The 17018-nt window shown below is 44.0% G+C and overlaps 1 protein-coding gene across 1 annotated transcript in view; it reads left to right on the top strand.

Annotated features, from left to right (window-relative positions):
- The window catches only part of ASB4 (ankyrin repeat and SOCS box containing 4), a 63418-nt gene extending 48587 nt beyond the window's left edge, over positions 1–14831 (top strand). Inside the window, exons 3-5 of the mRNA XM_032304876.1 lie at positions 1047–1537; positions 11144–11257; positions 13111–14831. Of these exons, the coding sequence (XP_032160767.1) occupies positions 1047–1537; positions 11144–11257; positions 13111–13299 (794 nt within the window). The 3' untranslated portion in view covers positions 13300–14831. The remainder of the gene's footprint in view (positions 1–1046; positions 1538–11143; positions 11258–13110) is intronic.
- The last annotated feature ends 2187 nt before the right edge of the window (positions 14832–17018 follow it).

Here is a 17018-nt window from a genome sequence, read left to right as displayed (position 1 = left end):
ATGTTAAGTGCTTAATAAATATTAGTTGCTGAAATAATCATCATCATAATAAGAAAATCTTTCCAGATTTAAACTTGAAGGAGCCATAAAAATTTCCAGTAGAATTGATTATAGAGTAAGCCCCCTAGGGGTCGATGCATTCACCCCATTAAGTTAGGCAGAGAAGGAAAATTTCAGCTTCTTAAGTTGACTATGCTAGTACTTAACACACTCTATCAGAAAAATAAAATTCACTTCGGTTTTCTGGTGAGTTAGATAAGTGGGTCTGGTTAAGTCATTTCTGCAGAGCCTTCCAAACAGTACAAATTTGTATTTCTAACAACCATTATCAGCCATAAATCAAATACATCTCTAAGTCATTCTCTTCCTTTCAATGAGTATTTCTATTATACTGGCTTCTGCCCCTTTCCAAGCAAAACAGGACCTTCAGGCTAGGTTGGTGGTCACAGGGTTTTTGTGTTTTGTGTTTCCCCAGCTGTACTCCAAAGGAACCTTAGATTTGGGTGGCCCTCCTACCAGCTGTTTGCAGTCAGAAGAGGGCAATTCCCATCATCCTAAAGTTTTCTTGGACCAAACTTTCGGGTTTTCCAGCTTTGAAAGAGAAGAAAGACATGATTTTGTGAAACACTCAAAGAAGTTGATGATATTTAAAGCCACCTGTCTGAGCTCCAAAGTTTGCAATATAACCTTTATTTTCAATGATATTTGCTATTTTATCGATAAAAGCTATTTACTTACAGGAATCACTTTGTTTTTCCCAATCCATCTGGGGGTCAGAACTTAAACTCAACGGAGTGCTCCAGCTCTGCGGTGGAAATCGGTCCTTATCCCCCGATCCAACCCCGGTACATTTGCGGCTTGTCCAGGAGGTGGCACTGTTGTCTCAAACGCCTGGCTTCCCCTGGGGCCCCAAAAAAGGACCCTGGAAAGAATGGGTTATGGAAAGCAGTCAGAGGTGAAAAGGGAAGCAGCGGGGAAAAGTCTAGAAACCGGGAATAATGTCAAAATATGTTTGCATAATTGGCTTCCTCCATCTCCTTTTCTAGGGGCCAATGTGAACATGAAGACCAACAACCAGGATGAGGAGACGCCCTTGCACACGGCCGCCCACTTCGGCCTCTCGGAGCTGGTGGCCTTCTACGTGGAGCACGGGGCCATAGTGGACAGCGTGAACGCCCACATGGAGACCCCGCTGGCTATCGCCACCTACTGGGCCCTCCGCTTTAAAGAGCAGGAGTACAGCAGGGAGCACCACCTCATCTGCCGCATGCTGCTGGACTACAAGGCCGAGGTCAATGCCAGGGATGACGACTTCAAATCGCCGCTGCACAAGGCGGCCTGGAACTGTGACCACGTGCTCATGCACATGATGCTGGAGGCGGGTGCGGAAGCCAATCTCATGGATATCAATGGCTGTGCTGCCATCCAGTACGTGCTGAAGGTCACCTCTGTGCGCCCCGCTGCCCAGCCCGAGATCTGCTACCAGCTCCTATTGAACCACGGGGCTGCTCGGATATACCCACCACAGTTCCACAAGGTGAGGCTTACGAACAAGGGTGCCCAGTGCCGAACCCTATAGTCAGCAGGGTCCCCAGAGACTCTGAGGATGGCTGGCTCCCTCAACTCTCGTGGTAACTCCAGCTTCTTTGAAGCTTGAGTCTCTGTCTAACTCCCTTTGCTTCTCCAGCTGGTCTCAAACGGACACACACGACCCTGGTGACTTGGTTCTGGTCCAGGTTGGTTTGAAATCTGGGACGGAGGGGTGCCTGGGTGGCTCAGGTCATGGTCCCAGGGTCCTGGGGTTGAGTCCCTCTCATCTGGCTCCCTGCTCAGCGGGAAGCCTGCTTCTCCTTCTCCCTCTCCCACTCCCCCTCTCTTGCATGCTTTTTTGCTCTCTCTCTGTCAAAAAAATAAATAAATAAAATCTTAAAAAAGAAAGAAAAAAATCTGGGGCCGAGAGCTAAGAATGAGAACAAGAGTTAATTTTGGAGATAACATGTGATCATGGAGATAACTTTCCATGCCTCATGTGAGCCCCAGTGAAGAAAGCCACTTTAAGTCTCCTGCAGAGGCCAATGGTGTCGGATAGGAAAATACTTGCTATCTTTTGAGCAGGATGTGTTTTAAATTACATATGGAATTGTTCTTGCTTTAAATTTTTATCTCCGCCTTGTCATTTATAACTCGTTTCATTCTGGACTTAGCCGAACTACTATTCATGCCAGGAAAAAAAGAAGCCTGGACTTTGGGGTCAAACTTGGGTCTTGCCACTTGTCCAAGAATTTGACTTTGAACACATTACTTAAGCCTCCAGAGCCTCAGTTTCCTCCCCTGTGAAATGGGTACACTCTGCGCTTATGAGTTTGCAATAATAGGCAGACAAGGTCCTACATTAGAAGGAGATTAATCCTACCAGTAGCACACAGATAGACTCAGAGCTCAAAGGATGGTGCAAACCTTTCTTTGCTCTTCCTCTTGAGTCGCTGTCCGTCCTTGCAGAGTGCCTGCCCTGGCCCCATCTCACATCTGCAAGTACCTCTCCCTTGGTCTATGTCCATCTTCTTGCCCCACCCCCTGCATCTCATGAGTTGGACCATCTTCATCACACAACTTCTAGAAGACAATTACTCTGTTTCTACTGTGGCTCACTCCACAAAACATAATTCCACGTGTATTTTCTAAGGCTACCTTCATTCCAGAGAAAAGGATGGAGAGGGGGAAGGACATGGAGGCATACCTCACTTTATCTGTGAATAATAATAACCTTCTCGCAAGTTTGCTTTGAGGATGAAACAAGATAATATTTGAGAAGTGTTGACCCTGTGCCTGGTGCGTGGCAACCATTAGAGACATGGCAGCCATCACTATTTGCTATGATTACATGGTTGTGGATTCGTGGAATCAGTGCTCTGGGCCTGGTTTAGCCACAGGGGCCTCTCCGAGCAGGAGAGACAATGTGTGAGACTGCCCAGAGATGAAATGCCATGTTTTAGCCTGAAACTCACTGCTGGTTGACCGTGGATGAAAGGGTTCTCTGCGAAAGTAGCTAGAATATCCTTTCCTCTTCCAAACTGTCCCCTTTGAGAGTTAGATTAAGGAAAACGGACCTTCGCAGAGTTTCTGCTCTCCAGTGAGAAGTCTCACAAATGTGACGAAGGTCCCCAGGTCCTCTCAGAGGTGACGGAGGAGGAGGAGGAGGAGCAGAGGCTTAGTGCTGAGTCCTGGCTTGGCCATTTATGTGTGTTACAATTTCTGAACAAGTGTCTGATACCTCAGATCTTGATTTCCTCATTTAAAAGAAAAATAGGATGCCTGGGTGGCTCAGTGGGTTGAGCCTCTGCCTTCAGCTCAGGCCATGATCTCAGAGTCCTGGGATCGAGTCCCACATCAGGCTCTCTGCTCAGCAGGGAACCTGCTTCCCCCTCTCTCTCTGCCTGCCTCTCTGCCTACTTGTGATTTCTCTCTCTGTCTGTCAAATAAATAAATAAATAAATAGATAATTTTTTAAAATTTAAAAAATAAAAGTAAAAGTATCAGCTTTCCCAAAGTGTTTCACGAATAAGTAGGTAAGATACGTCCATCATTCAGCCCAGTGGTGGCGCTCAACGAAATTGATTTCCTTCATCTTCCTCCTCTCAAAACATACGCCTCGTCGGTTGGAGTCTGTCCTCCTCACCTTACTTCGGTGGCACTTCGAGCCTGTGAATTCAGTGTCTCTTTATGTGTTCAAGGACATTATCCAGCGTTAGCGTGTTCTTATTCCGTTATATGTCTGTCCTCTGAGCTCGTCCAGTTTGGCCATATGCTAAAGAGATTTAGGACAGGATTGGCTACTGGTTGATGGCTGGTATTATCAACATTTTTGTTGCTACCCAAAAGACAGTGTGAGGGAACTGGCCCCCTTCCAAAGGAAAACTAAAGAAAAACTATTCAATTTACTATGCAGATGCTTCAGAGTGATTTAGCACAACTACTCCACAGCCCAACTTTCCAAAGAGAAAGTCATCTTTACGACAAGCCAATGACTGACTCATTTATCCAGAAGATAAAGTGGTTTGTTCTCTTGTGGATGGGGAATTCAGTTTCCTTATTTACAAGGAACAAGGTCAGAGCTGAAGATGCTGTCTTCCAAATACAAAGCAAATTTGTAGAGGGTGTATTTCAGTGAAAGCCAATGTATAAATTACATAAAGGGGAAAAAAAAAGAATTATAGGGTCTGCAATTGCTTTCCAGGGTACAAAAGGACATTTGATTTTTTTTTTCTCTTGGCATAATTCAGAAGGAAGTGACACCCCAGGGAGCCAAGATTGGGTTTTCTTGTAGGGCAAGAAAGACATTTTTCTAGGGGAGGGAAAGGTATGTGAGAGTTTGGGGGAGGTAAGGATGATTTCTGCTGTTGAACAATGCTGCAAATGAAGCCCAGAGTACAAGCAGTGTCTTTGATCATTAAGTACATTTCTGCACACAGATATATCAATATAAAAAGAATTTCTCACCATAGTGGCTTACAGAGGTGGCACTTGTTTTGGGAGTATGGCAGGGAGATTTATCTTGAATCTGTTTTTTAATTTATGCTTCCAGGCGCCAGATGATGAGGGCAAGTGTCTACAATCCTCTCCAGGTGCCACCACTGTAGAAAGAAATTTTTGTCCGATTGCTCTTCCCTGAAGAGAGAATAGAGACACCAGAGACTCACAGAAAGTGAAATTCATTGGTTATCTTCTCAAAGAAACAGCAGAAATTTCTCTCCCTGAGTCCATAGCATCCTTTTTCATTTGATGGTCAAGGTTCCTGGTAGTCAGGGTAGAGTGATGATTTGGAGTTCAATGTCCTGTAAGGATCTCTTTCGTTGTTGTTGCCTAGTAGAATAACCACTGAGGCCTGAAGAAAGTGTGTGCAACTGTCTTAGTTCTGGAAGAAGCCAGAACTGGCTTGCTGGTGAAGAGAGCCAGGAGGCTGTCAGGCTCTTCAGGAAGCCTTTCGTGCTGGGAGAAACATCTTCTGTCAGCAGAAAATGCAGTGGTCAGTGTCAGCAAAACCCCATGACAGCAGGGGGAGCACTGGACTTTGTGCATCTAAAGACTGCAGGTTAAGAACCACTTAATTTCTTCTTCAGCCGAATGAAAGGTAACAAATTCTCTCCCTGTGACATATGGGAGTACGCCAGGTGCCAACTGAGGCCTCAGATGTGAGAAGGAGGCTCCCGAAATATGAATGGATGGTGTTCCTGTATCCATAACTTAGTTTGAGCTGTTTCTGAATGGGGGCTGAGAACAATGTTGCTGAATAAAATATAGGATGCTCAGTTAAACTAAAGCTTAGGTATACAGTCAGTAATTTTTCACATAAATATGTCCCATGCAATATCCGTGACACAGTCATGCTAAAAATTCTATGTTGTCTATCTGAAGCTCAGATTTAATCTGGCAGTCTATATTATTATTATTATTTGTTGAATCAGGGAACCCTAGTTGGGAAATAGGTAATGTGTTGCAAGAGGAGAATAACTTCTAGCCGCCCCTCTTCTGTGGTCAAGGTGTTGGCAGGAAGGGCAAGGTAGGGAATATCTGGGGATAGTTTACATGTGTTGGGTAGGGGAGCATTTTGTCTTTAAATATGAATGCGGCTTCCGTGAAGAGTGAGGGTGACTGGGAAACTAGTGTAGAGCAGAGGCCAGTTTTCTGAGGAGCCCCTTAAACCATGGGCAGAGCCTCATTAGACGCTTTCTGATTGCTTCATACTTTGTTGTTTTATAATTCCATTATAAGCATACTTTTGATTCAAGCCTTGGATTAATTTCAGCTATCATCTCTCTACTAGTGACTCTTACACGTAAATCTCTATTCTGGATTATCAGCTGATCACCCATACTTCTCACCACATCTGGAGGTCTTTAGAGAAGGATGTGGGGGTTCCCGATGGCTGCTACGTTTATTTTACCAGCAACAGATTTACATTTAAAAGAGAATTCTTTTGAAATTTCAACCAAACTCAACCTCATGTTAAAGAGTGTGGTTTTTTTGGTTTGTTTGTTTGTTTGTTTCAAAATATCTGTGCAGTGAGATTTGTGTCCTGAAACTACTAATTTCACTGGCCATTATCTAAAAATTAAAACAAGGTTAATCAGAATATATTTGAAAGAGCACTGAACTCAAATTAGGAAGACATGGTTCAGTCCTCATGCTGCTGCTTACGGTGTGCCTGTCTGGTTTCAGTTTTCTCATCCCCGGATTGGGGGGTGGTGATTAATCCGTAGGGTCTCTTGTAACTCTAGCATTCAATGGTACTGTGATAGCTTATAGCTAGTGTACAAATTAATTACCCTCAGATTTTGTCTGTCTCTTTCACTTGGAACTCCATAGTGGTCATCCTCATCCCAGCTCTAGAGAAAAGAGCAGCTGCAGTTGCCTTAATTTTCTAAGACCAAAGTGCTGAAAAATTCCCATCCTAAGGGCCAGGTACCAAGATGGGAGTCCTTCTGGCTACACTTTCTGTAGACACGAAATGTGGACTCTTCAGAGGTCCTTGAGCCATGGGTCTCTGGGTTCAACCTGTCTCCCTACCCACTTAGGGGTTGGTAATATAGGTCTGGTCTTTGTGTGGCGAGGAGCGGCTGAAAAGGCCATGGTCAGCAGCTCCACTTTGTGCCCTGTGCCCAGAATAGGCACGTGAATGGCTCCTCTGCGTTAAGCAAGTATTTACGTTGTGCTCATTTGGATCCAGCCGCCCTCACTGATGTAGAGCTTAAATACATACCGGTCGTCTGTGATAGCCTCTGCCTGGGCTTAAATATGGGACAGCTGGAAGCAGCTGGCTGCTGGACATGGACTCACGGTAGCTCACGAGAGCTGAGAAATTACCAGGAATTGTGCAAGCTGGTTGTTAAGTGCAGCCATTACGAAAAATTAAATCAAGGGGCACCTGGGTGGGTCAGTGGGTTAAAGCCTCTGCCTTCGGCTCAGGTCATGTTCTCAGGATCCTGGGATCGAGCCCCACATTGGGCTCTCTGCTCAGCAGGGAGCCTGAGTCCCCTCCTCTCTCTCTGCCTGCCTCTCTCCCTACTTGTGATCTCTGTCTGTCAAATAAATAAATAAAATCTTAAAAAAAATTAAATCAGATAAACTTACAACAAATAGAGTTTGCTAAAAACAAAGGTAATAGACATTTAAAACCTTATTTTCTAATTATTTTCTTTGTATTTTTAGTTATTTTCCTCTACATACCTATGCACTTGATGTTACTTGGGTCTGTTACGCCCGTGCAGTGGAAAGAGTGTATAATGATTTGTTCCCGCCCATCTCTTCCCAACCATGCATTTAGTGACCTCAGGTTGGTAGCTGTGAATCAGCCATGATGGGAGGATTTACACCACAGAAATCAGCAAATGCTATTGATCAGACTTTGATTTATTGCTTTGCTGATGTCTACACCTAAGAAATTAGTGGTGAGAATGTTACTAACACAGATTAAACTTGAAAGTATATAGTATGGGTAGCTCTGACATTATAAATAGCACAAAAAATGGGGAAATATAATCCCAATATTCAAAAACTATTACATTTCAATAAAAAAGTAACTCATATTATTGATGAATGAGTGAAGTTCCAATATAGGTCTTCATTGTTTCTCATTTGTGAAACAGTTACTCTTTTGTGTAATAAAATTACCAACCAACGTTCATTTAACAACCACATGTATTCTTCATTTGCAGACATAGATTTTGGCTATGAATGCAATCTTACATCCATACAAAATTGATACAAAAATCAGTGAAAGCATTCTGAGAGAACCAATTAACTCTGCAAAATAGGAAATAAAAAGTACTGGTTATTTTATTATTCATAAAATGTGGGCTTCACATTCTTTATATTAGTAAAAATTTGTATCGCATTTATGTACATATATACGCACAGTTGTTTCTCTTCCAGAAGACCTGTTATTGAACATATTTTTGCACGCCACTGACTCAAACCTCAGTTTCAATAGGACTCCCTTATGACTTCTTGAGACCCTCTGATTGTCCCGTTGGCTGGGCTGACACGGTCCTCTACTGAGACCAGGCGTCCTGCTTTGACACTGTGCTCCAGTATATTACAAATCTTTCCTTCCTGATAACCCCACTCTGATGACTCTGCTTCATCTGACCACGTTTTGTTGCTCCTGATTCCTGCTGGGTCTGGGCCATTGCAGCTGGGTTTTGATGTGTTGTATTAGAGGAGAGCTGCCTTCTCCTTTGTCTTATGCATTTGTAAGAGAAGTTCTGCTAAAAGACAACCCCCACCCACCTCTGTCCCCAACCTTATCTTATTTCACTTGACCTACTGATGAGTTGGGTAGAAGAACTGAACTTGCTCGCTTAACTGTGTGCCTAGAGAAAACCTGAATTCTTGGTTCTTCTGTGGAGTAAGAATCAGGGAACAACTCTTTACACCAGGCAGAGGCCCATAGTTTGGGGATGCAAATTTAATCTTGGGGTAGACTACTAGGAAGTTTGATGTGGTCCCATAATTCAAAATCTTCTATGTAATTAGTATTATGAGTAATAAAAATGACATTGTGATCTCATCTCATTTTTTAATAAGTTCTAAACTCAGGAGGGAAAGTCATTTATTGGGTCTCTAAAACCCTGTATGCTGTGACACCAGGGTCTTAAAGATGAGGATGGGTCAGGCCTAGTTACAACTGTGCATCTGTTCTCTATCTGTCTCTCATAGTCTGAGCCCTCCCTGTTTGAATCCACCCGACTCCTGGTAAGCTGGCCTTCTAATCAGATCTGGTGGTTTCTAATCTCTCTTCCTCTCCGTCATTCTTGTGGCTCTGGTGATAAACCACCTCCCAGTGCTCTCCTCGCTTGATGTTTTTCCTTCTGATAGGCCCAATTTCCTTTTGACTTTTGGAGTCATAGGGACCTGAATTTGAATCCCAGCCCCATCATTTATTAGCTAAATAACCTTGGGTTTAAACTTTCTCCGTCTTAGATTTTAAATCTGTAAAATGGGTGTAAGTATAGAACTGACCTCATAGGGTTGTTTGAAGATCAAGCAAGGCAGATACGCAAAGATTTAACATAGTCCCTGACACATAACAAGTATGCAAAAAGTGGTAGCTGTAACTTTTTTCTTTCCCTCTCTCTCCTGCCTGTTAGGCTTCCCAGGCTTATTTATTTATTTATTTATTTATTTGACAGCGATCACAAGTAGGCAGAGAGACAGGCAGAGAGAGAGGAGGGGAAGCAGGCTCCCTGCTGAGCAGAGAGCCCAATGTGGGGCTCAGTCCCAGGACCCTGAGATCATGACCTGAGCCGAAGGCAAAGGCTTAACCCACTGAGCCACCCAGGCGCCCCTTCCAGGCTTTAGACCAGCGTCCTCTACCATTTCCCTTTATTCCCATTTAGAGTATTACTGAGCGGTATGGCATTAGCCAGCACATCCTTTAACGGTGCCCAAGTCTCCACCTCCATCTTGGCCTGCTCAGTGGAGCATTATAGCGCACATTTTTGACCGACAGTAAGACTTTGCCTGTGACATACGCTCCTGCCCTTGATCTGACCTTGCCTGAATTAGCACGGCCTTCCCGTTTCCTCATTCCCGTCAGTGGCTCCCCTATGTGTCCTTGTTCTCAGACTCGAAAGCCGCATTCTTTACTCCCCAGTTGATGAGTCATGGAGCCCTCCTCACGCTTTCTCAGAGCTCCGGTTGTCCCGCATTCTTGCGACTGGCCGTGAAGCTAGCTGCGAAGCGGTGTGGCGCTCTCCCACTCAGTCTCCTCGCTGCCCGCTGCCCTTCACACCCTTGTTTTCTCCTCTGTGCTTTTGCTCATGATGCTCAAGGGACACTTGATGATCTTTAAGCCAGTCTCTTATTATTTACCGACTTACACTGCTCGCTCTTTGAAAGATGTATGTGTTTTCTCTTCAACGAGGTTGTAAACCCCTTGAAGGCAAGAAACAGGTCTTAAACGTCTCAGAATTACAGTCACAGGGCTAAACACTGTGCTCGATAAAGGCCTCCTAATGGAATGAATTGGTTGACTTTAAGCCTCTCTTGTTAAGAACACGTAACAGTGTCCTCCTGCCTGCTAAGCCAGTCCCGAGCTCTTCAGACTGGCATCGCAGGGGGACCGTCCGCTGGTTCCAGTCCCACATGCCCCTAACATCAGCTCTTTCCTGACGTGGGCCCTCCTTTCAGGTGACACCCCACGCACATGCGCAGACACACACACACATACGCACACTGAACTGGGCATTAGAATGATAATCTTTCCATCTCAGTTTTGTCTGGGGCCTCAAGACAGTAGGTTCTGAACAGCCCGCATCGGAAAAAAACAATGCTGGATCACTTGTGATGAACGCATAAAGGAGTTGGGGAAACCCAGTGTTGTGACCCTTTGCCCAACGACAATAGGGCTGAGCGTGGCAAGGACTGGGAGTCAGGAAGAACTCTTTGAAGAAGGTAGTTTTGGTGCAAAGGCATGTTTCCCTTCCAATGGCAACGTTGGGGGGCTTTCTCCTCCTCTCACGTCCAGGGAGGGGGCTTGAAGAGGACTCCACAGAGAGCTTGATAGATGTTTTCTGGAGTTCCAAGGGGAAAATGGAACCAATGATAAGAAAATTTAAAGGCAAAAGTCTTTGGCTGGTTTGGGTGGTCTGTGACAAAGGAAAGAAAGGCGGGTAAATTCGGAGTCAAGAGTACTTTTGCGGCAGGTTCCCTGTGGACCAGTTTTGGGGAACGTTGCAGAACCATCTGGGTCCCTTTGACATGATAACGGGCCACACTCAGAGGACTTCTGGAGATGGGTCAGTTTGGCAGAAAGAAGCCAGAGGTATTCCGGTGGACACAGAAGCTGGTGGGAAGGGGCGAGGGTTGCCGGGTAGAATGAGTCTTTCATCAGACTCCCCCTTCTTGGTTAGCTTCTCTTTTTTCACTTGTTCCTGAACGTTGAAGGCAGTTAGTGTGATTTTATTAATCCTCCCACCTACGCTGGGACTAGCAATGTGTTTGAAGACTCAAAGGCATGAGGCTTCCTGAAATCATTTCAGGGTTCCAAGGAGCCTAAGGGATCCGTAAGTTCTCGATGTCTCTGTGAGAATGAATGAATCATAGATGTGCCTAGAACCAATAATGCTGTATGCTTCCTCGGCAGGTGATACAGGCTTGCCATTCTTGTCCCAGAGCAATCGAAGTTGTCGTCAATGCCTACGAGCACATCAGGTGGAACGTGAAGTGGAAAAGAGCTATCCCCGATGATGACCTGGAGGTAAAGAATCCACGTGATTTCTGTGGTTTTCACTATAAAATAGTTTAAGACTGCAGTAGTAGGGCAGAAAATTCTAATTAAAAAACTGGTCTTGAGAATGTTTTTAAGACCTACTCAAATGCTGGGGCACCTGAGTGGCTCAGCAGGTTAAAGCTTCTGCCTTCGGCTCAGGTCATGATCTCAGGTCCTGTGTTCGAGCCCCACATTGGGCTTTCTGCTTGGCAGAGAGCTTGCATCCCTTCCTCTCTCTGCCTGCCTCTCTGTCTACTTGTAATCTCACTCTGTCAAATAAATAAATGAAATCTTAAAAAAAAAAAAAAGACCTACTCAAATGCAGCAAGACAAATGGTTATAAAACATAGGTGCGAAATGGGCGCCTGGTGGCCCAGTCGGTTAAGCATCTGCCTTCTACTCAGGTCATGATCCCAGGGTCCTGGGATCAAGTCCGACGTCGGGCCCTCCTGCTTGGCAGGAAGTCTGCTTCTCCTTCTCCCTCTGTGTGTTCTCTCTCTTGCTCTCTCTTTCTCTCAAATAAATAAATAAAATCTTTAGAAAGAACACAGATGTGAGAATAAATAGATGCATCATGTTTGCAGCATTTGGGAATATCTTGAGGATTTCTCCATTTAAGTGCAAGTTGAACATTTGTATAAAGGTGACAGTTTTACTTTCTCCTCAGTAGTTTAGATAATTTCATAATAAGAATAATAATAGTAATATTTGAGGTTTATATTGTTACCAGAAGATAAGTCTTTCATGTAGATTATTTTATTTGCTTTTTTGAAAAGATGTATTTATTTATTTTAGAGAGAAAGAGAGAGGAGAATGAGCAGGAGGGACAGAGGGAGAGGGAATCTCAAGCAGATGCCACACTGAGCATAGAGCCCCACGAGGGGCTCAATGTCACGACCCTGAGATCATGACCTGAGCCAAACAAGAGTCAGATGCTTAACCTACTGGGCCACCCAAATGCCCCCATTCCATTCACTTTTGGTTACCTTGAAGACTTTAAATACATTAAAAATCCTTAATGAGTCATGCAGAAAACTATTGACAAAGCTGAGTTAGGACTCTGCAAACCGACTTTGCTGCCTTGGTCAACCAGACCTTCCACCGCATCCTCGGTGTTGGCAGTCGCAGGCTGTCTCCAGCATGCGTGGAGAGGTACCAGGCACAGAATGCAAAGTTCATCGGGCTCAGAGCCTGATGGCTTAGGTGCAATCGTACTCTGCTACTTTGGAACTATCTGACCCTTAAAAAGTTACTTATAATCTGCATCAGCGTCATTAATAGAATAAATATCTGAATGTGTGGGCTACATAAGGCATATAAATGGTGGACAGTAGTATTTTTTTTTAAGATTTTATTTATTTACTTGGCAGAGAGAGACACAGGGAGAGAGGGAACACAAACAGGGGGAGCGGGAGAGGGAGAAGCAGGCTTCCTGCGGAGCAGGGAGCTGGATGCGGGGCTCCATCCCAGGACCCTGGGATCACAACCCGAGCCGAAGGCAGACATTTAACCACTGAGCCACCAAGGTGTACAGTAGTATGGTGATTAATTTCCAATTGCAGTTTTGATATACGCTGGCCCAGACAGTTGACATGAGTATCTTTTATCTCATTTCCCGGGTTCTGAGTTGCAGCATGTTACGTCCCCTCGTCTCCCTTTCCTCCTCCCATATCACCATCTCAGCCCCCGTCTCAATTTCATATTTAATTTCGTCTTACTGTCAGAGACCCTAAAAAGTTGCCACTGCGTGTAAAGTAGGGACTAAACGCGTCATTGTTGATTTCTTTAGATGTAAACCCTGGGGCTTTCCTGCCTCTAACCCATCTTGCCTTCCTTTACAGAGATACTGGGATTTTTACCACTCGCTCTTCACTGTGTGCAGTAACTCTCCAAGGACTCTCATGCATTTATCGAGATGCGCCATTCGAAGAACGCTGCACAACAGATGTCACCGAGCAATTCCTTTGCTTTCCCTCCCATTGTCATTGAAAAAGTACTTGCTTTTAGAGCCAGAGGGAATCATTTATTAAGCCTTATGAGACAGAAGTTCCCAATCCTAGCTATTTAAGTGGACTCACCGGGTAGACACAGTTTGCATAAATAAAATGGTACTTGGGTTGATTATAACACTTCAGGGATTTCAAAACACTTGACAGACTCTGTGTCATTAATTCTGGGATATCACGGTGAGGGGAAATAAACAAGGAGTAAAGTTAAGGAATTCTCAAAGACAAGAATGTATCCAGAAGGTACTGAGAGCAGTGATAACTAATGTGTACGGTGTTTTTACTTGGTGCCTGATATATTTTTATAAAATTTTTCATATATCATCTCATTTGAAATGGGACCCAGTTTTTCTTACAACCAATCTCATTCTCTCCCTTATCAGTGGTAGGTTTATATTACGGTTCAGTTGGCAAAATCATAGGCTTTGTGATTGGCCTCGTAATCTCAGTGGCTTCTCCCAACCCCCACCCCCGCGCCACCACTTAGTTATCACTTAGCAGAGATTATGGTCACTAATTTTGCAAACTCCTGTCCCCACTTTAAGCTCTTTATAACTTACTTTTGGTGAAGAGAACATACAAGCCTCGTCAAAACAAGGAGATCTTTGAGTTAAAGCAGAAACCAAAATTGAAGACCTATCCACTTACTAGTCAAAAAACAGACATTTCAACATATGCTCGTTGAGCCAGAGGCTGGAGACGCGATGGGACTCTCCAGCGAGGACTCCTGGTCTCCAGAATCTCACCGTTCAGCAGAGGATCCGGACATACAAGCAGGAAACTGCAATGTCAAATGTCAGGGGCAACAGTACAGGGTGCAGACTCATTTTTAGTGCTTGTGTTTAGGTCATGTTTCTGACCTGAAGTGTGAGTCTCCAAAGCATGAATATAAAAGATTGAAGGCATTGTGTGACATAGAGGGAAGTCCCGCTGCTGTTAGTATAAATGTATTCACTTTCCGTTTCTCTGAACATCCAGAAACTCTTTATTTAGTAGGAAACGGTACTCTGTTCAGTACCGTTCTTGGGAAAAAATATTGCACACTCTGTGGCTCCCATGTACACAACCATGAAGTTCGGTAAGACGTGTACAAGGAGGAGTGTGAAGGGAAGAACTTCAGTTGGTGACTTGGTCTCGTTGTGCAATAGACTGACATTTCAGAGTATTTTAGCTGGAAGAGAAGGAGCACTTCGCTAGCGATGGCTGGCTCCTGATAGAGCAAATAGAAAGACTTTTTGAAAATGGTTAAAGTTTGAGACACTTGGAAAGATAAGTGTGTCAATCAGGCTTGTTAGTTAGTGGTTTGCAGATAGTGAAATGTAGTTGATTAACCTCTGGACCTCAGGGTTTATGAGGCCAATTTCATTTTGTGTATTTGTTCTTGCTAATCACTTTTAGGTAAGCTCATTGCCTCCTAGCATCGCTTTTTTAGAACTTAGAGCAGTAGTAATTAAGCACAAACCAATCCGTTTGCCAGTGGTGAGCAGGTTTCTTTTATTTGTGTGGTTCTTCATCTTTTTTTGTTTTTTTTCCTTTTCTTTTGAAAGAGAGATAGAAAGAGAGCACAGAGGGAGAGGGCGAAGCAAGCTCCCCGCTGAGCAGAGAGCCCAATGCGGGGCTCAATCCCAGGACCCTGAGATCATGACCTGAGCCGAAGGCAGACACTTAACCCACTGAGCCACCCAGGTACTCCATGGTTTCATCTTAGTTAACTTTAGATGCTTGAGTTTTGAGTAGAGATGTTACCAAATATTCCAACAGCCCACCACCTAGACTGTGCTTTCAAACCCAGATTCTTACACATCCTGTGAGCTGTAGGAGAAACCATGGGCAGATACAACAATGTTTCTGTTTTTCTTCAGTCTTACTCAGATATTTTGAAGCTAATTTGTACTAAAATAAGATTTATATTGTGGAATAGGATGCTGAATTTGTATAAACTAATCATATAAAAACACTGATCCTTTCAAAAAAAAATAGATTGTTTGCAGCAAGTGGTATTGGAACACATCCTAGAATGCTGGGCGGGGCGCCTGTTGCCCTCACCTTCAGGAATATTCTGGCTGAAAAATTGGTGATGCACTGTCATTGTCAATAAAACGCTGAAGACAAACGAAGAGGGGGGGGGTCCCTGCTTTAGGAGATGTTTCTCAATCTGCTTGCTTGTGCTTAAACACTTTGTGTTAATTAGCCCATAATACGTGCCTACTTGTTTTGAATTGTTTACTCATACATTTGAAGTTATTTCTCTTTATCTCTGAACTTTTACTTAGAGGACTTAAATAAAGCTCTTGTTTCCTTTCATCTCTGGGAGTTGTTTATCTACGGATAAGACTTCCAATCGACTTCAGCAAGACGTCTCTGAAGAGCTCTCCATGTTTCATTGCGGTCTTCAACGTTTAGAAAGAAAAGGAGAATGAGGAAATGAGCCTGTAAATGAATAATATTTTCAAAAGAAAGAGTAAACACAAATAAAAGGCAGGCTGTAGGAACAAGAGTGTTTCGTTTTGTTTTTTTGAAGATGTATTTCTTTGATTTAGAGAGAGCAAGTGGGCCCCTGTGAGCAGAGGAGGGGGAGGGACCGAGGGAGAGAGGAAGACAGAGGGGGAAAGGCAGACTCCCTGGGACCTTGGAGCCCAGCTTCAAGGCTTGACCTCAGACGCTGAGATCATGACCTGAGCCGAAATCAAGAGTCAGATGCTCAACCGACTGAGCCACCCAGGTGCCCCAGGAAAAAAAAGCACGTTTTAATAATAATAAAGAAATGCTACCACAATCATTCTCTCCTGCCTGTCTCCATCTCTGCCCTCCTGGTCCTTTCATTCCTCTTCATTCTCTCCATTCACACAACCCCAGGTGACAGCAACAGAGGAAATGATGTCCTCATGCTGCCTTTGTAACTTTCTGTAAATAGTCATTTAGTGGCCTGAAAAAACAAACCTCTTCTCTTTTGTGAGTTACATGTGAGGAAAGATCTTCAATGTGAGAGAGGACCACCTAGCCAGCTTTCTCCCCTTCTCGGGATCTAGACACACTCGTGTTCTATTTCTTAATCATGTAGTGTTACATTGCCACTTTGTCCTTCTATCCTGAACCCAGGGGCTTCTAATAAAAAACACAGCGGTCGAAAACTGATTGTACAGATAAGAAAAGTAACAAACCACTTGCAGCAGGTTATCAATGTTGGAAAGAACAGCTGAGCCTCATGGTTTTGTTACTCCCCTGATTGTGAGGAACTTAAGAAGTTTTAAACTGGCGCACTTCCTAAACTTTAAGAAAAGCTGTCCGAATTATTCACTCATTTTCCTCGAAACACAGATACTGTGGCTGGTGTCTGGAAGAAATTCATTGTCACTCCCCTCAGAGAATAAACAGATGCATTATGGTTAGATGTTAAGAGTTTTGGCTCTGGTACCTATCTACCTGGGTTCATTTTCTGACTTCCAACCTTTTTTTCTTTTTTAAAATTTTATTTATTTATTTTACAGGCAGAGATCACAAGTAGGCAGAGAGACAGGCAGAGGGAGAGAGGATGAAGCAGACTCCCCGCGAGCCCAATGTGGGGCTTGATCCCAGGACCCTGAGATCATGACCTGAGCCGAAGGCAGAGATTTTAACTCACTGAGCCACCCAGGCGCCCCCCGACTTCCAACCTTATCTGATCCATTTTCTAGGAAAAACAATGCACTTCGTCCATGACTCAGTTTCCTCAATAATAAAATGGGAATAATGATGGTATCTAT

Source organism: Mustela erminea, chromosome 11 (genome assembly GCF_009829155.1).
Source record: "Mustela erminea isolate mMusErm1 chromosome 11, mMusErm1.Pri, whole genome shotgun sequence".
NCBI lineage: Eukaryota > Metazoa > Chordata > Mammalia > Carnivora > Mustelidae > Mustela > Mustela erminea.
The sequence above is the reverse complement of the archived record's forward strand: the minus strand, read 5'-3'. Positions and strand labels throughout refer to the sequence as shown.